The 20,191-nt window shown below is 31.2% G+C and overlaps 2 protein-coding genes and 1 long non-coding RNA gene across 3 annotated transcripts in view; 2 read left to right on the forward strand and 1 right to left on the reverse strand.

The window, feature by feature from the left end:
• Positions 1 to 3,777: 3,777 nt before the first annotated feature.
• LOC120357204 lies at positions 3,778 to 5,245 on the reverse strand. Its single transcript, XM_039447138.1, has 3 exons — positions 4,917 to 5,245; positions 4,322 to 4,756; positions 3,778 to 4,222 (listed from the first exon to the last, which is right to left on the reverse strand). The coding sequence occupies exons 1-2, from the start codon at positions 4,979 to 4,981 to the stop codon at positions 4,459 to 4,461; spliced, it is 363 nt and encodes a 120-aa protein (XP_039303072.1). The 5' UTR covers positions 4,982 to 5,245; the 3' UTR covers positions 3,778 to 4,222; positions 4,322 to 4,458.
• Positions 5,246 to 7,165: 1,920 nt separating this feature from the next.
• LOC105196481 (proteasome subunit beta type-6) overlaps positions 7,166 to 20,191 on the forward strand; it is a 46,238-nt gene continuing 33,212 nt past the window's right edge. The window contains exon 1 of the mRNA XM_026139611.2: positions 7,166 to 7,375. Coding sequence (XP_025995396.1) covers positions 7,283 to 7,375 — 93 coding nt within the window. The 5' untranslated portion in view covers positions 7,166 to 7,282. The remainder of the gene's footprint in view (positions 7,376 to 20,191) is intronic.
• LOC113004543 lies at positions 8,682 to 9,512 on the forward strand. The gene is made up of 2 exons (XR_003269098.2): positions 8,682 to 9,209; positions 9,275 to 9,512. It is a non-coding gene; the product is annotated as an uncharacterized LOC113004543 (long non-coding RNA).

Raw genomic sequence — 20,191 nt, forward strand, 5'->3', positions numbered from 1 at the left:
TTAAAATAAATTTAAAATAAAAAAATAAATTTAATTTAAAATATTATAGTAAATAAAAATTAAAATGTATCAATATAATAAAGAAAAACGTTAATAACCAAGAAAAGTTTAAACGTTTTGTTTATTATTCTGTTTATGTAATTACAGATTAATAAATATTAATCTTTTATTCTATTAATGTAAGGTTTCTTGATCTACAGTCTCACAAAACCGTTATATAAATATTTATATTTGAGATTAGTATGTTAAAGATTTTTAGTATTATTAAATATTTTCTGATACTAATAAAATATACTGTTTGTTTTCTGTTCCTGAACTCCCTGAATTAATGTGCATTTAAAGTGAAATAGATATATATTTGAAAGTTAGTAAAAACAAGAAGGAACGTTCCAGTGCAGTCTAGTGCAGGAATAGAAAACAAGCCTATACATATAATAGATGATATGCGCAATATATATCTTCATCTAATTTGTTAAAATAAAAATTTATTTTTATTGTTCAAATTGATTCGTCCTATTCTACTAACATTTAATTTTCATCTACTTTAGTTATATTGATAAAAATATTCATAGTAAAATATTTATGTATTATCTTTATCGTTTATCTTAATTTATTATGTAATTTATTCTGAATCTGAGATATTTATGTTACTATTTCTCAGTGTTATTTGCTAAACACACCCAATGTTTGAGAGTGCGTTCAGATTCCATAAACCACTAGGGAACTTTTCATTAGCTCCGCCCATTTACCCAGTCACCCAGAGATCACTCACCGGGTGGAGAATCTGAACGCAGCTCTTGAAGGGCCTCGCACATGAAATGCATAACATAACATAAGTACAACATAAGACCGATGGACCAATGAGCATCTAGCATAAAGTCGCCATATTGATTTACATTAGATTTCCATTGGTCCAGAGGCTTTATGCTACGCTTATGCTCTGAGGCCTGTTCGTGTTGCTGCCCTTTTTGAATTAATTTCTTTGTCGTCTCTCTCTTTCTTACAATCGAATATATATTTATCTCATCTCGAGTGCAAAAATTTTTGGGGATTTCAAGCAACTCGAACAAACCTCTGTTATGCATTTCATGTGCGAAGCCTTTGATGCTCCGAACCATTGACCATAGTATATACAGTAGTGCAACTCTGTCGGCACCTTTGATATCTGCAAAACCCAAAATAAAGTGCGCATGTGCAAAGTCAGCGAGTACTCTTTTCTCAGGGTAATTTTACATGAAGCGTGGAAACGCGACAAGACAAAAATAACCAGACTTACTAAGGTTCCCGCATTTCTGTGCGTTCTGTTCCGTCTATTTATAATATATATTATATACACTATTAAAACATTAATATAATTAGAGTATGTAGAAATATACTTTCTTCTTCAATCGGTTCCGGATAAAATACTACAGCCGTTCGAGCCGCATTGACAACGGATTTTAGTGTTTGTTCCGCGAATTTTTCTTCCTTGTATTACATAGAGCACGATTTGCGCGGAAAAGCGAAACGGAATGGTGAAAACTAAACATTTGTTTTCGTTTCTTAAAATAATATTCACTTAAGTTACTTAATTTATTACAATTTTTAATAATATACTTACCTTTTCAGCTTATTTATTGAATACAATCATTTAAATTAATTAACACCGTTAAAAATTAATAATTTATAATTCCCCGTTTCACTTTTCCGCTCGAAATATGCTTCATGTAATACAAGGCATCCAAAACAGATGGAACAGAACGCGCGGAAATGCGGGAATCTTAGGGCCACTTTCACCAACGCCAATTAACTTAATTGCTAATTAGTTTATCGGAATTGACCAATCGTATTTGTCGTTAAGTAAAAACGACAAATGCGATTGGTCAATTCCGATAGACTAATCAGCGATTAAGTTAATCGGCGTTGGTGCAAGTGGCCCTTAGGCTTGTTTTCTATTCCTACACTAGACATCACTGGAACGTTCCTTCTTGCTTTCATTAACTTTCAAATATATATCTATTTTTTATTTTAAGTGCACACTAATTCAGGGAGTTCAGGAACAGAAAACTAGAGTCCTATATAAAGAGAGAAGCAACATTGATGTCCGAAGCTCTGATTGGTAATCTAATTGATACTTGATTGACTAAGCGAGCAGCCATATTGTGACCACAGCAGGAGGTCAATCATGAAACTTTTTCCCTAAAGCGGAAACGTAAAAAGTAAAAAATTTCTCCATTAACCTCAAGATTTTCACTTTTCACGTTTCCGCCCTAGAGAAAAAGTTTCATGATCGACCTCCTATTTACAGAATGATACGAATGGTGTTTGATGACGTTGAGCAGTCTCAAAATGGCGGTGGAGGACTCAATTGGATACTGAAAGTTGTGGTGGAGGTTCGATGTCGCTTCTCTCTGGGTGCTTTCCAACAAGAGTGCCACAGTGTGACACAGTCCGTTTGTTTTCTGTTCCTGAACTCCCTGAATTAGTGTGCACTTAAAGTGAAATAGATATATATTTGAAAGTTAGTGAAAACAAGAAGGAAATGTTCCAGTGCAGTCTAGTGCAGGAATAGAAAACAAGCCTAGTGTCACACAGAGAGACACAGTGTAACACAGTTGTGTAGTCTAATTGGAACAGATAAGTTACCAAACACGGTCACTAGATTGCGTAAAAGACTGACTTAGTAAAAAACACAGATTCGAATTGAATCAGAAATCTATCCGTAGAAAAGCCAGACCCGTTAAAAAAGGAATTTTACATTATCCAACGTAGAAATAACTTCTTTACAATGCCGACAAAGAATAAACATGCAAATTAATCCGATGAAATACGCATGAATAATGAATAATCAACGAATGCATTGTTTCTTAGGCTTACAATTCTTTAAATAAAAATAATAAATATTGATTACCATCTAAGAATTCTGGATCTGGTACGTTATTTTTGAACACGAAACATTTTTAGTAAAAATATAAGTCCATTGTGCTAATTTAAAAATGTAATATGTAAAGAAACGAAAAGTTCAAACTATAATTTTAATTTATGTGTTATGTATTAATATGTTAAGGCAACAAAACATAACTGAACATGATTAAGGCTGCGTTCCGAAATTCACTGCCAGTACTGAAAATCTATAGTATACGTAACATGAACTATAGATTTTCAGTACTTGCAGTGTATATCGGAACGCAGCCTAAAATGTACCAGTACCACACTTAAAGAAATAATTTATTTGCCCGATGTGTTGGCACTATTGATGGCTGACACGGCCAAACTTAAGATTGAGCTGTGTTTTGCAGTGTTGCTCTGTGTCTCTCTGTGTCATAGTTGGAAAGCACTAATGTAGACACTGGCTGCGTTCAGCAGACTCAACAGTTTAGTGAGCGCTTGCTGTTATTGGTGTATTCTTCTAAATCTAAAAGTCTGATTGGATGATCTAGAAGAATATCTCAACATGTTGAGTCTGCTGAACGCAGTCAATGGCTGTGTTCCGATATAACTGCCAGTACTGGCAGTGGTGAAAAATCCGTTCCGTTATTGGTACACAGCGCACTGCGACAGCATCTAGTAACATCAATGATGTCATGAATGGTAGCCATATTGCCACTGTGACTGCTGCAGCTTCCAAGGCATATATGTAATACTCCTATATTGCTAGTTCCGTATCTTCACAATGAGCGGGACGAGCCCCGTAAAAAAGAGATGCACGAATTCCAAATATGGGCATGGACGGTCAAGCCTCATTATGCGCAGGCGCATCTATTGAGTGAGTGTGAGCGAGAGACAAGGATTAGGAAATGAGACGGAAAGGACGCGAAACAGAAAAAACATTACCCGGTCGCGACCGAATGCTTATTTGCAACTTCTAACGGATAAATGTTAATTAACGAATAATAATATTTGAAGAGAATGATTGAAATTATAGGTGTAGGGTTTTTCATTTTAATGGACATTCTAAAATATCTCGAGAATAAGATATGGAATAGGAAAATGTAATCTTTTTAGATAAAAGCGTTTTTAATAGTTCAAGCAAGTCATTATTACTGTTATTAATAAATCAACATGGATTACGTTCAACTAAAGCTATAACAACTCCTTTCAGTATTTAGTACCCTCAAGAAAAATAGTTTAGTTTTAAATTTACGTGTCTCATCCATCACATTCTTGGATGTTGAAAATTCCAGTTCTCCTACATTTGAAACTGATGTGAAATCTGGAGGAACATCAATAGAAGGCACTGATTCTATAAAACAATATAAATAATGTTGAACCATAGCTGTAACAATACTCTTGTCAGTATTTCCTACCCTCAATAAAAAAAATTTTTATGTTTCAATCTTACGTGTCTCGTCCATTGTATAATCAGATGTTAACTGGAACTGCAGTTCGGCAGCTGAAGGATTTGGAACATCAATAGAAGGCACTAATCCTATAAAACAATATGAATAATGTTGAACCATAGCTGTAACAATTCTGTTGTCAGTATTTACTACCCTCAATAAAAAAAATTTGTATGTTTTCAATCTTACGTGTCGCGTCCATTATAATCTCAGATGTTGACTGGAACTGCAATTCGGCAGCTGGAGGATTTGGCACATTAACGGAAGGCACTGCTCCTGGTTTCAATAACCACTTTCTGCTACACAGTCCTATGCTATTTTTATAATCACTTGGTACAAAGTGATCGGAGCAAATGTGTACATGTATCACATTGTCCTTGTCAGATAATTTGCAGGCATGTAACCACTGTGCCCGAATGCTCACCTCTTTTGGAAATCTACAAATAATTATTATTTATTCCATCATGCTGTTAACTGCTTGATAATCCAATCATGTGTTACAGTAAATCTAGTGTAATAATGCTATGCAAATAAGTTGAATTAGAGAAAATAAGTATAACGTTTTATAAATACACATTTTACATGTAAGATATTTACTTGTGCATTGCAAAATTTCCATCCTTTGCTGCCTTTTTCTGACACAAAAAACAAATTCGCACCATTGTAAATTTTTTCTTTGGTTTGTCTCACTTGGGACACTTATAATATGCGTTGTTTACCGTCGCACACACGCACAAATCACGAAAACAGGTTATGTGAAAATCGCGCCTAATGGTGTTTTAAAAAATGTAACCGCATGCGCACAAATCAGCTGGGCCGTTCGCGAGAGAGAGGCTATTATACGTCTGCACCGTAATGTTTGGGCTGACGGTCAACACTCTTCTAGCAATATAGGAGTATTACATATATGTTCCAAGGTGAGGTAGCTACAGTGCAATATGGCTACTATGCTGTTCCGAAATACGATGCTATAGCAGTGCTGGCAGTAATGCAGTAATATTGGAACAGTTGTGACAGTGTACTGTCATGACGTCACATTTACTGCACTGCCAGTAAAAACGGAACACAGCCACTGTGTTACACAGTGTCGCCTGTGTCTCTTGTTGGAAAGCACCCTCTTTATATAGGACTCTACAGAAAACAAACGATTAGTAAGTCTAGTTTTTTTTGTCTTCTGCGTTTCCGCGCTTCATGTAAAATCACCCATAAGGAAATACAATTCAAGGAGTTGATTGTGTATCATGTAATTAGAGTAAAAATGACAAAAGTGAACAAATTTACTAGAGTATTTATAATTTCATTGGTCAACACCTAGTGAATTTGCTCACTTTTGTAATAGCGTTTTTCATTGGGAAAACTAGTGCGCACTGAGTGTGCACTCGCCGCTGGCAATTGGACGTTTCGGTTCGCGCGATGACGGTGCCAACGGAAACACCCAATTACCTGCAGTAAGTGCACATTCAGTGCGCACTAGTTTTCCCAATGAAAAACGCTATAATTTACAGCCTTAATTACATGATACACAATTGACCCCCAGCGGAACTAAAGTCCCTAGAAGTAAGAGTCTGGCCAATTTTCTAGTTCGATTAAAAATGCCGTTTGTTTTCTGTTCCTGAACTCCCTGAATTAGTGTGCACTTAAAATGAAATAGATATATAGCGTTTTTCATTGGGAAAACTAGTGCGCACTGAGTGTGCACTTGCCGCTGGCAATTGGACGTTTCTGTTTGCGCGATGACGGTGCTAACGGAAACGCCCAATTACTTGCAGCAAGTACACATTCAGTGCGCACTAGTTTTCCCAATAAAAAACGCTAATATATTTGAAAGTTAGTGAAAGCAAGAAGGAACGTTCCGGTGCAGGAATAGAAAACAAGCCTATGGAGTGTTAGTTACTATAGTTACTACATAAAAAAACAACTAGATTTATTAAATTTCAACTAAGAAAAACTTGTCAGCCAGGACGATTAAATAAACCCATTTTTAACAACAAAACTATGGCTATGCACTCATTGATTTAATAGACATTTTATTTATATCATTTCATTTTATTGAATGATACGTCACATCATATTACATTTCATAAAGTAAATATATTTATGTTTATTATTTATCAATATATTGAATGTTTATATTGAATGTTTATTTATACGAGTCTGTTGAATGTTCATGAATAGTTTAATGATTAATGTAATATTATTGTATGTTTTGTATTATTGTATATTGTTAATGTAATATAGTTCAATAAATCATACTCTATATTTTATTTGTATTTAATTTTTTGTTTTATCAATAAATGTTATCTTCTTATTACGTATTTTGCATATTTAATGATTAATCTTTCTTATAATTCTTTTATTTTTTTTTAATAATCTTTTTTCCTATTTTAATTATCGGCTCGTGATATTGTTTTCGATTTATTTTCTTGACCGAAAATACAAACTACTTCTCATATATATGTAAGTATATAAAATTGATTCATCCATTATTGACATGTTTGACACTTATATATGATTAATTTTTGCTTCTGTGAGTAAATAACTTGCCTATCTTCGCTAGGTTGTAACAAAATATATTCTTATATTTATTTTTCACACTTTGGCTTTTAAATTGTTCCGCGTACTTATGGCTCTGGCAGGCCAGCGCGATTTGCGACACGCGACGCGCGATTATCCAATAGGCGTTTACAATTTTTTGAAAAGACGTACGCCTATTGGATAATCGCGCGTCGCGTGTCGCAAATCGCGCTGGTCTGCCAGAGCCATAAGCGGAACGTTCTTGACGAAATATTTGTAGGTCCAATCACGAGCATTCCGCCAATTCCGCATTGCGCACGTTCCGCATCCATGGGATTCCAGCCTTAGTGTATTATAGAAGTCTGTGGCCGATTGTGATTTGATGTATTTATAGTCCGCAGTCCGCAGTGTGTAAAAGTTTGACAGTTAAATTGTAGATTTTACGAAAAATGGCTTATTCAAATAATATTCTTCAATCACACGCAACTGCAGTTTCAGAATACATGGTATCAGATTGGCTTAATTCAGAACAAAGCACAGGGGTGAGTTACTGGAACGATGCTGTTTTAGGTTATAATGATGTAGCAGAGTTGAGATTTGACGAGTCAGAGCTGAGAAACAAAAGGCCTGTTCTTTTCAGCTGAACTGGTTCAGAGCACTAATTCCTAGTTTATCTTTCTTTTTTCGACGTGAAAGCGAAAAGAAACAACTAGGGCAGCCAGTTTAACTGAAAAACAGATCTAAAAATCTTTTTATGAGATTCTGTTAAAAAATAAAAAAATATGTTTTATGAAATATTTGAAATATATGAAATTAGAGTATATTATGACAATATTATTAATTTTTTTTGGAAGAAATATGTATTAGAATAATATTTAATTTTATTTTTGTATTTATTTTTTAAGCGATACAACAAACATTTTAGGTTGTTCGAATATTGTTTAGATGCTTTACATGTTTCTGTTATATTAAAAATTTGAGAACATTTTAAACATTTTTGTACATTAATATGGTAATTATTTAGAACATGGTTCTAACCATAAATTGTTGATGAAATATACTTATTTGATACTTATTTTAATATGAAATAACAGGAAAAGGTACACTTAGCTTCGTTAAGTAACTTATTAAGTGTTAAAGTTGAACTTATCAAAGATCAGGGAATTAAATCAATGAGGTACAATGTACGTGAGTGATAAAGGGATTTTAATTTTAATCTCATTTAGAAACCACATGATCAATATCAACTTGGCTGGGATTAAAATTGAGTTTTGGCTGTAATATAGGATAGGAACACTTCTCTTGTATATAGGATAGAACTACTTTGCTCACACATTGTAAAATTACAAACTTATATGATTTTTAGTATTCTAAAGAACGATGGCACTTTAGGGCCGAAATTTGCCCATAACGGAGAACCTGTGAATTTGGTATATTTTTATGTTTTTGGGTCTGCTGAATTCGAATATAAAATTTAAAATTGTCCAAAGTGCAGGGAACTTCATGAAAATACGATATTTCTACACAAAAATCTAGTTTTGCGATATATGTTTTCTAATAGTAATTTTGAACTCTTGAAAAAGACCTCTTTTTTTATGAATTTCTTTAAAAATGGGTCTTTTAAATCACCATATCATGAAGAAGATTTATAAACATAAAAAAAAAGAAAATAAAATATAAAAATATATAAAAAATATAAAAATATTTCAAAAAATATTAATAAATATTAAAAATAAAAAAAATATAAAAGAATATAAAAAAAGAAAATAAAAATACGATAGGATACCCTGTATGTACCTAAGTATATACGAACATATATATATGTATGTATATGAATATGTGTGTATTCATAATTATAAAGTATATAGTGATTTAAAAGATCCATTTTTAAAGAAATTCATAAAAAAAGAAGTCTTTGAGTTCAAAATTACTATTAGAAAACATGTATCGCAAAACTAGGTTTTTGTGTAGAAATATCGTATTTTCATAAAGTTCCCTGCACTTTGGACAATTTTAAATTTTATATTCGAATTCAGCAGATCCAAAAACATAAAAATATACCAAATTCACAGGTTCCCCGTTATAAGCCAATTTTGGCCCTAAAGTGCCATCTTTGATTTGCGATACTGCAAGTTTTTTTTCTGCTAGATTTTGTTGTTTTATATTAAAACATTAAGAAAGCTTGTCAAATTGATTAAATTTAAATAGTTTAATAAGAGTAACTGTGGTTGTTGGTGTGTGATATTATAAAAGTTTTATTATTTTAACATAAAAGCTTTGGACGTTTTGACTCAGCTTTGAGTCATCTTCAGCTCCAATGTTTACTTTCTTGAACGCTGTTACATAAATGCTTTTAGGTAAAATGCTTCCTGGCTGGTCAATCCACACTGGTCAACCAACCAGATGAAAATTGTCCTTGAGTTCTAACTGTAGAACCCAAGGACAATTTTCATCTGGTTAGTACGCCAGTGACTATTTTCCCTATAGAAAGATTAATTTACAGCTACCAGAGGAGTCTGCACATTGTGTGCAAAAACGAATCACATTATTTTATTTAAATTATAAGAATTATTTAACATAACTTGTAACAATCATCTACGTAGTGACTTGTCAATTTGAAGGACCAAACTGTAATCCTTTGAAGGATTACAATTAAATAGTTCTCATCATAAAAAAAAATCAAGATAAAGTGAAATACCAGGTTTATACATCTTATTTTGACCTGTGAAAGTTTCATATAGTTCTTTTTAGATTTTAAAAGTACTACAGTTTAACATAAATTGTAGAAAAAGTTCTTACAAACATTATATACATTATTTTATGGTTTATTATAACATATTATAATATTATTCAACTTTCTAACTATAGAAAAAACAAAAAAAATTATATGTATATAAACATTATATATGTGTATATATGTGTGTGTGTTTGTGCGTGTGTGCGTGCGCGCGCGCGCGTGTGTGTGTGTGTGTGTGTGTACATATCAGGAATTGGAAGTAACGAGTTACTTGTAACATAACGTAATAAATAAGTTTATTTTTGTTAAGGATTTTCCCAGTTATGACGCTTGAAAGTTACAGTACAACGTAACTATGAAGCCTTACAACTCAGAAAGTACTCAACGAAAATGACCTTTCTTGTAGTGTTTTGAAAAGGTCTCGAGATAAGCTACAAGAATATGTAATAAAAAGTAGGCAGTCCCATTTAAAAAATTGAAGGTGTTCTTCACGTGACCTTCAAGCAACTATTCAAAGTCAAATTAATGACACCATCTTATGACCCCCTTGAAACCATATAACTTTTGTCTGAAACATTTTCTTGTAAAATGCAAGGAAACGGAAATATTTGGGGTGATAGATTAAAATGAGACACCATGTATATATATATATATATATATATATATATATATATATATATATATATATATATATTTATATATATATATATATATATACACACATATATACCTGCTTAAGAGCGACTATTTTATTTTCATATTTATGTTTTATCTACTAAAATACACAATATTATCAAGTTTGAACTAAATCAATAAAGAACTTTAATTTACCTTAACTCTGCGTAGCGTAGACGTCCGTAACGCAGTAAACGTAAGGTTAGAGTTACCCATAGGCGCTGCAATCAGTATTAACAAATCGCTCCGGTGCTCGGTATTACGAATAACCCCAACATCGACTGTGCGCATTATTGCGTATGATCAACAAAAATAGACATCATACAGCAAAAAGTAAACATAAAATGTTTCAAATACATTCAACTGGACACGATACATTCAAAGTTTTCAAAAAAACCTTATTATCTTACTTAAATTTCGAAGAAATGCTGACTATCAGAAATTACTTCGACTGTCGCAAAACATATTTTTCACTACTACGACTTCAATATGACGCCGTTGCCAACAAAACTTTGTTAGCAACATCGTTACATTAGGACGTGTTTACAGTAAATTTTAAAGTAAATTTTTAATATGTACCCATAAAAAGATATTTCCAATTATCAAATTACGATCTAATGTAACTAAATACCCATCTAACGATTTGCCCTGGTCAACTTCGAGGCGTTCACTTGGGAAATACTAGCGCATGCGGCTTATTTTCCAGACTTGGCTCCGTCCGATTATCATCTATTCGCATCACTGGAACATGCTCTCACTGAACAACGCTTTAATTCGTATGAAAACGTACGAAAATGGCTCGATAATTGGTTCGCTTCAAAAGAAGAACTGTTTTTTTGGCGTGGCATGCATAAACTATCGGAAAGGTGGGAAAAATGTATAAATAGCAATGGAGATTATTTTGAATAAAATATTTTTTATTATTTTTAAACAAACGCGTAATTTTTACAAAAAATTCCGGTTTTATACTTTTACACCTGGTATATGGTAATTATGCAGAATACCTCTACCACCTCCGATTTTGATAAAATTAGACTCATTTGACGCGTTTTTGAAATAAACGAATCTGGCAGAAAAAAGTGTCGGACTTTCTCGCGAACCGAGATATCACGCACCAAAGTTGACGACTATCAAGGTTAGGCTATCTGTTACACCGACATGTAGCGACTTGAGCATGTGCTGTGATAGAAATGTGCACGAAATTTGAAATGTTTCTTCATTAATAATCACTGCTACATCTACTACACTTGAATGTATTTGCCAGAACACTGTGCTGGATTAAAGAATTTATTAGTTTTTGTGAAATGTAGATTTTTTTATTAAGGCATTAAAACAATTTATTTTATAAAATTAATTTAATTAATAGACACATCCCACTTACAAATAGAAATCTTGAAACGAGGTCTACAGATGTACTGCTTTCTCCACATGAGTTTGTGACTTTTCACGCTAAGGGAAGTCCACCCCATTCCTACCTCACCCTCACCCACCCCACCCCCCGTGCGCGCGTATATGTATGTGTATTCATATATACATACATATACATGTGTGTGCGTGTGTGTGCGTGCGTGCGCGTGTGTGTGTGTATATGTGTATATACACTCGACAGTAAATTAAGGGATCACTTATTCTGATTCCGAAAAATAGGCGTAATTCAAGACAGTGTAACTTTGTCAAAAAGAATCGTAAAAAAATTAAAAAGCATTTTAAAGCTTGAAGTCTCTAGTTTTGAAATTGATAAATCATTAAACGATTTACATATTGTTTAGGAAGTTACGCGGATTTAAGTGAGGATGTGTCAAATGTTAAAATTTTTTACAAACTTTGCAAAGCTCCACGATGCGAAATAAAAATTGCACGCAAATGCGGTTTACAACATTCAAAAGTATGGATGTTTAGCTTTAATTTGCATTTTTGTTGAGCTCTGTACGATTTTTTTTCACTGAATTAGGCAACATTGAAGCAAAAATGGCGTTTTTTTGCTTCAATGTCGAATAATTCAGTGAATAATAATCGTACAACGCTCAACAAAAACGCAAATTAAAGATAAAGATTCACGCTTTCAAACGCTGCAAACTGTATTTGTGTGCAATTTTTAATTTACGTCAAATAAACTCGCAAAATTCGTAATAAATTTTGCTGCATTTTAATTTTTATTTGTAAAAACTCAGTATATATTTTCAAAGTTGATATTAAAAGTGAATGTAGAAACATTAAGCTGTAAAATGCGTTTCCCTTAAAAATTAATTTTAATATTAAGAATTATACTTTAAATAATACTAATGCTGTCGTTTTTGTTGATTTATTATGTTACACTTTTTTTTGGAGAGTTAACTATTGGACGTTTACTTAATCTTTGCTGAAGTCGATATTTGAACTTTGTGGAAAAAAAAAATTATGAAACGATCTTTTAGGGCTTATTTTAAAGGACGAAACTTTTAAAACGATTTAAAGGTTTCTTTTATCTAATTTGATTTTTTTTGAAGATTCTTTTACACTAGGAAATAAAGGAAGTTCAGGAAAATTTAAAAAAATTAAAAATTTGCAAAATGAAAAATTTTTCATAATGCAATAAAACATAAAAAATATCGTAGATTATTTTTTAATTACTAAATTTTTTTAAAGGGTTTTTCAATTTTTGACTTCATGTTAATTTAAATGGCTAAAAGTTAGCAACTTCCTAAATTTGTTTAAATTTGGAAAATTGTTGATTTTTTAAAATCTTTTTTGAATTTTTTACTTTATTTCCTAGTGTAAAAGAATCTTCGAGAAAAATCAACTAAAATAATCGAAAGGTTTTGCCCTTTAAAATGAGCTTTGGAAGATTGTTTTACAATTTGTTTTTCACGAAGTTCAAATATCGACTTCAGCAAAGATTAAGTGAGCGTTCAACAGCAAAATTAAAGGATCACCAACAGTTACTCTCCAAAAAAGTTTAACATAATAAATTAACAAAAATAATAAATCAAATGTTTTAAAACGCATTTTACAGCTTAATGTTTTTATATTTACTTTTAATATCGACTTTGAAAACATATACTGATTTTTTACAAATAAAAATAAAAACGCGGCAAAATTTATTACGAATTTTGCGAGTTTATTTGACGTAAATTAAAAATTGCACACAAATGCAGTTTGCAGCGTTCGAAAGCATAAATCTTTATCTTTAATTTGCGTACTTGTTGAGCGTTGTACGATTTTTATTTGCCGATTTATTCAACATTGAAAAAAGGAACCATTTTTGTTTCAGGGTTGCCTAACTTAGTAAAAAAAAATCATACAAAGCTCAACAAAAACGCAAATTAAAGGTAAAGATCCACGCTTTCGAATGCTGTAAACTGCATTTGTGTGCGATTTTTATTTCACGTTGTACAACTTGTCAGAATTTTTATATTTTGACATTTGTCGGATATTTTATACAAACTTTGCAAAGCTACACGGTATGAAATAAAAATTCCACAAAAATGCGGTTTACAGTATTTAAAAGCGTGAATCTTTGCCTTTAATTTGCGTTTTTGTTGAGCGTTGTAAGATTATTATTCACTGAATTATTCGACATTGAAGCAAAAGAGACCATTTTTGCTTTAGTGTTGCCTAACTTAGTGAAAAAAAATCGTACAGAGCTCAACAAAAACATAAATTAAAGCTAAACATCCATACTTTTGAATGTTGTAAACCGCATTTGCGTGCAATTTTTATTTCGCATCGTGGAGCTTTGCAAAGTTTGTAAAAAATGTTAAGATATGACGCATCCCCATTTAAATCCGCGTAACTTCATAAATCATGTGTAAATCGTTTAATGATTTATCAATCTTAAAACTAGAGATTCCAAGCTTTAAAATGCTTTTTATACATTTTTTTACGATGATTTTTGACAAAGTTATATTATCTTGAATTACGCCTATTTTTCGGAGTCAGAATAGGTGACTTTTAATTTTGCTGTCGAGTGTATATATATATGTATATATATATATATATATATATATGTATATATATACATATATATATATATATGTATATAAGTATAAATATAAATATACATGTATGTATGTACGTATGTACGTATGTATGTATGTATGTATGTATGTATGTATGTATATAGTTACACATGCAGGCCCATAATTTTTCAACATTTATTTTCAAATTTCATAATTTTTGTATAAATTGGAACATTTTTCAGAAATACTTACTATTAGAATTACTTAAAAAGTCTACATTTTTTCTTAGAACTTTTTATACATGTGAGTTCTGAAATATTTTGAGTTTTCTTATTTTACAGTTTTTAAAAGATGCTTCTTAACTTTTTAGATTTTATGTTTTATAAAAAATTATACAGATGTTCTGAAAAATGATACAAAAAAATTCTGAGAAAAGTTTTTATCGGGAGCTTGTACGTGTAACTCCTGTAACCAAAGCATCTGTTGTCTAAAGAGCGTTTAGTGAACTTCAAGTGCAAATCGGTAAATCAACTCCTAAAACGTGGGGACAACCATTAATGAAAACCCTGTATATACATATAGGATGTCCAGAATTTGCGCACTCGGAGTGCAAGACATGATACTTTATGCTAAAAGAAGTAACTTTTTCCTTTTGCAAAATTGCATAGGATTGATAGTTTTTGTGGGAGAGCTAATTAGAGTTAACGAATAAGCTCTCTTGTCTATATTGTGTTCCGTGAACAAAAAAAGGGTAGGCGCGCGCTTTTCATTCACTTGTTCCTAGTCTTTGGTTAGTATTTATAAATAATATTTTAAGATGTTAATATGGTTATGATTAACGGTAATGGCATAAGTTCACGGTATTTTAAGGCCGTATATAAGAGAGTTTTAAATATAAGAATTGATTATGAATATCGGGCCTTAAATCTTTTTTTCTATATTGTATTGTTTAAAATATGGACATTAATAAAATAAATATTATTTTATTCTTTATATAATAAATAAATACAAAGATTATCTAATTTTTTAGGTCCATTTAAAAATAAAAATAAATGTATAGTAAAATGCTTTGCGTAAATCAAGTGTTTTATTATTCTATATATTTTACAGTGGCGTATGATAGTTAAATAGTATCAATAAATAGTTTAAATAGTATTACTAAGCATAAAAAATAGTGTACTAATTAAGTAAATACATAATCCTTAAATGATGGAAAATTGTTCTATTGTATAAATACATAATCCTTAAATGATGGAAAATTATTCTATTGTACAGTTATTAAAAATAACAAAAAGTATTTAAGATACTTTAAAAATTAATTCTTTTTTTACTTTTTCATAACAAAAAATATATGACATTTGTTTAAAGTTACCAATCTTTTAAATTATGTTATAATACTTACAAGGAAACACAGGGAAGTGTCCGCCTCAGATTAAAACGAGTTTTTAATATGTTGTAGTACAGATAAAAATAAGGGACATGTATTTTTTTATACGTGCCCATACGCACTTTAAGGGGGTGAAACACCCCTTTGAAGAAAATCGGTTTTTTTCTTTCGAAGTGTATGCCGTCGAAACTATAAGAGATAGAAAAAAATGTTTTAAATGAAAGTTGAATGGCTCGAAGAGTAATTTATGACAGCGGAAAAAAAAATTTTTTTTTTAATTTTTTTTAATACTTTCCCCCACTACTTACCTATTTTTTTTCAAAATTTTTATGTTTTTATAAGCAAAATAAAGCTTATTTTATTACGAATTGAACGGTATATGATAAAGTTACGATACAACATTCCCATTTTCCAAAAATAATTAAAAATCTCGATACGCACGGTACGCGCACCCGTCCGCGCGTTCGTGCGCTACAAAAGTGACTCCCTTCGATTTTGACGTGCCTTTATTATGTTGTACAGATTAAAATAAGGGACACGTATTTTTTACACGTGTCCTAATACACTTTTAAGGGTGAAACACCCCTTTGAAGAAAATCGGGTTTTTTCTTTCGAAGCGTGTATCGTCGAAACTATAAGAGATAATAAAAAAAAAACTCCCGACTGTTGCCAAAAGTTGGTTTAATAACAAGAATTAAAAAGTTTAAGATTAAAAATTAATTAATAACAAAAAAAATTAAAAATTTAGAAAACAATTTAAAAAATTATAAAGTTAATTAAAATTAAATAAAAATTAAAAAATTAAAAAGTTAATTACAAAAATTACAAAAATAAGAAAAAACCAACAAATTAATAAAAATTAACTGAATTAACAAATTTAGTAAAAAATTGGAAATAAAAAACAAATTAACATAAAAACAGAAAATCAACAAAACTAAAAAATAATAATAAAAAGATTGCTTTAAAAAGTTTGAAATAAAAATCAATTAAACAATTAAAATAACAACAAAAAATAAAACTACAGATACTAAAAAATAGTTTTAAAAGTTTGAAATAAAAATTAATTAAAGCAAATACTAATACTTGACATTTTAAATGCTAATTATATTTTTAGCACATTATTGTACCAATTAAAAATTAAAATTGAAATTTACACATTGTTTAATAAAATACTTTTTTTTTCAATAATAAATTGTACTTAACCAGCAGTCGGGAGACGCCACGCTAAATAATAAATATAACATTACATTATATCCTGAATAGTTATAACATTCAGCGTGGCGTCTCCCGACTGCTGGTAAAGTACAATTTATTACTGAAAAAAAAAGTATTTTATTAAACAATGTGTAAATTTCAATTTTAATTTTTAATTGGTACAATAATGTGCTAAAAATATAATTAGCATTTAAAATGTCAAGTATTAGTATTTGCTTTAATTAATTTTTATTTCAAACTTTTAAAACTATTTTTTAGTATCTGTAGTTTTATTTTTTGTTATTTTAATTGTTTAATTGATTTTTATTTCGAACTTTTTAAAGCAATCTTTTTATTATTATTTTTTAGTTTTGTTGATTTTCTGTTTTTATGTTAATTTGTTTTTTATTTCCAATTTTTTACTAAATTTGTTAATTCAGTTAATTTTTATTAATTTGTTGGTTTTTTCCTATTTTTGTAATTTTTGTAATTAACTTTTTAATTTTTTAATTTTTATTTAATTTTAATTAACTTTATAATTTTTTAAATTGTTTTCTAAATTTTTAATTTTTTTTGTTATTAATTAATTTTTAATTTTAAACTTTTTAATTCTTGTTATTAAACCAACTTTTGGCAGCAGTCGGGAGTTTTTTTTTTATTATCTCTTATAGTTTCGACGATACACGCTTCGAAAGAAAAAACTCGATTTTCTTCAAAGGGGTGTTTCACCCTTAAAAGTGTATTAGGACACGTGTAAAAAATACGTGTCCCTTATTTTAATCTGTACAACATATTAAAGGCACGTCGAAATCGAAGGGAGTCACTTTTGTAGCGCACGAACGCGCGGATGGGTGCGCGTACCGTGCGTATCGAGAGATTATTAATTATTTTTGGAAAATGGGAATGTTGTATCGTAACTTTATCATATACCGTTCAATTCGTAATAAAATAAGCTTTATTTTGCTTATAAAAACATAAAAATTTTGAAAAAAAAATAGGTAAGTGGTGGGGGAAAGTATTAAAAAAAATTAAAAAACAAATTTTTTTTTCCGCTGTCATAAATTATTCTTCGAGCCATTCAACTTTCATTTAAAACATTTTTTTCTATCTCTTATAGTTTCGACGGCACACACTTCGAAAGAAAAAAACCGATTTTCTTCAAAGGGGTGTTTCACCCCCTTAAAGTGCGTATGGGCACGTATAAAAAAATACGTGTCCCTTATTTTTATCTGTACTACAACATATTAAAAACTCGTTTTAATCTGAGGCGGACACTTCCCTGTGTTTCCTTGTTAGTAAAACAGGTTAAAGTATAAATCAAGCTTCAAAATGCTTTTCTAGTGTTTTTTTTACGAGAATTTTTTGCAGGGTTTAAGCGATTATATTGTGTAATTTTGAACGTTTTAATAGTGTTCCCTATTTTTTGTTGAGTAGTATATTTGAAACTCAATCGTATATTTAATAAAAAATAAAAGGGTATCTAGAACGCCGAAAACTTACAAGTTATCTATACATGAATCTCAAGGACCTTTTTTAAATTTGCATTCTTACATTGAGAATTGTACGAGCTTGTAATGGATAATAGAATTGTTTCTCTAAAACGTTTGCTTTAATATTAAGTTACTTTCTTTACATTTGGTATGTAGCGTTACAAATATAATATAATATACGTGTGATTCGACGGCTGTCTCAAGAGCAACTGACGAATTCTCTAAATGCGCCGAATTCGTCGTATTGTTAGTAAGACGACCTCTCACTAGGTCGTATGCTTGTTTTGATCAACAGTTTCATGATATATTTGAAATAGGCACCGATATCCCGCCCACCTAATTAATCTTAATTAATTACTATTGCTATTAGTCGGAAGTTTACATAGTTTTGTGATCGAGGGTTTAAGTACACTATTTTTTGTTTAAACTGTTAAAATGCGAATCTTATTATCAATACCCGGGTGCAATTTGATTATTCTACCGATTCTCCATTGCAAAGGTGGAGCACTTTTATTTACAATTAAAACTATATTATTGATAGTCAGATTGCTTTGATCTTTAGTTTACTTACATTTGCCTTACAATGACGTCAAATATTTAACGCTCCATCGTTTCCAGAAATGTTGAGTTATTCACTAGTTGAGTTAGTCAACTGCCATCTGTTCAATCTATTAATAGGAGTATCTACGACATCAATATCGAGCAAATTAGTAAGAGGTTTGCCTATTAAAAAATGTGCAGGCGTTAGAGCTTGAAATTTGTTAAGATCAGACGACAATTGACATAGCGGTCTCGAGTTTAAACATGCCTCGATTTGCGCCAATACGGTATTAAGCTCTTTGAACACAAGTTGAGTCTCGCCGACAATTCTTTTTAAATGGTGTTTACATGATTTTATCTCTGCTTCCAACAGACCATCCATATGAGAGGCATGATGGGGTATAAATTTCTATTGAACTTTTCGGGAAACAATAATCGTCTATCGGCTTGCTAAACGTTGTTATGATTGCTTTGTACAGTTGCTTTAGTTTTCTTTTGGCGCTTACAAAATTAGTGGCATTGTTGCTATAAACCGTGTTCGGATGGCCATGTCTGCTTGCAAAGTGACGCAACGCAGCCAGAAATGCATCCGATGTCAGATTGCTGATCGCTTCTAAGTGTATGGCTTTTGTTGAAAAACACGAATAGCGCGATGTACGATTTGCGCGTTTTTTGTTCTTTGCCTTTATTTACTAAAATAATAATAAGGCCTGCATAATTGATTCCGACAACTAAAAACGCTCGCTGACACGTTATTCTGTCTGGAGGCAAGGCTCCTATCATTTGATTCAACGATCTTGGAGACTTAAAACAAGTTACGCATTTTTTTACGGTTTTCCGGGCGATATTGCGACCATTCAACAGTTAGTATCTTTTTCGAATTGAGGCAAGTAAGGCCTGAGGGCCCACATGAAGCATGCGACAATGCTCACGCATGAACAATAACTTAGTAAATTTACATTTGGCGGATAACAAAATTGGATGTTTTTTACGTAATTTAAGGCTGATCTTTGTATTTGCCACCCACTTTGAGGATTCCATTTTTATCGATGAATGGACTCATGGTTTTAAGATGTTTACTTTTCTCTAGATGACCCTTGCTGGTCAAATCGTGTAACTCTCGAAAAATTGTTCCTGAACGTACTTGATTAATCGTAATTGTGATAAAAGCAATTTCTTTATCGATAAACTACTAAATCCTTACGCTCGGAAGGCCTGTGTCGCGAATTCACAACGAATCGCCAGCACCGTGCCAATACTTTCTCAATTTTTGTCAATGATGAGAATCTGCACAAAATTGAGTCGATTATAAAATCTGAGGCGGCTCGAGCAACAAAGACTCGACTTTTACTTTTCTCCTCAGATTGTACAATCTCTAGCTCTTTCAGAAAGCTCGC

This window comes from Solenopsis invicta, chromosome 3 (genome assembly GCF_016802725.1).
Source record: "Solenopsis invicta isolate M01_SB chromosome 3, UNIL_Sinv_3.0, whole genome shotgun sequence".
NCBI lineage: Eukaryota > Metazoa > Arthropoda > Insecta > Hymenoptera > Formicidae > Solenopsis > Solenopsis invicta.

Coding starts and splice junctions, on each gene's coding strand:
- LOC120357204 (XM_039447138.1), bottom strand. CDS start 4,981: ATGGTGCGAATTTGTTTTTTGTGTCAGAAAAAGGCAGCAAAGGATGGA. Junction 4,757..4,916: donor GGAAATTTTGCAATGCACAA/GTAAATATCTTA, acceptor AATTATTTGTAG/ATTTCCAAAAGAGGTGAGCA.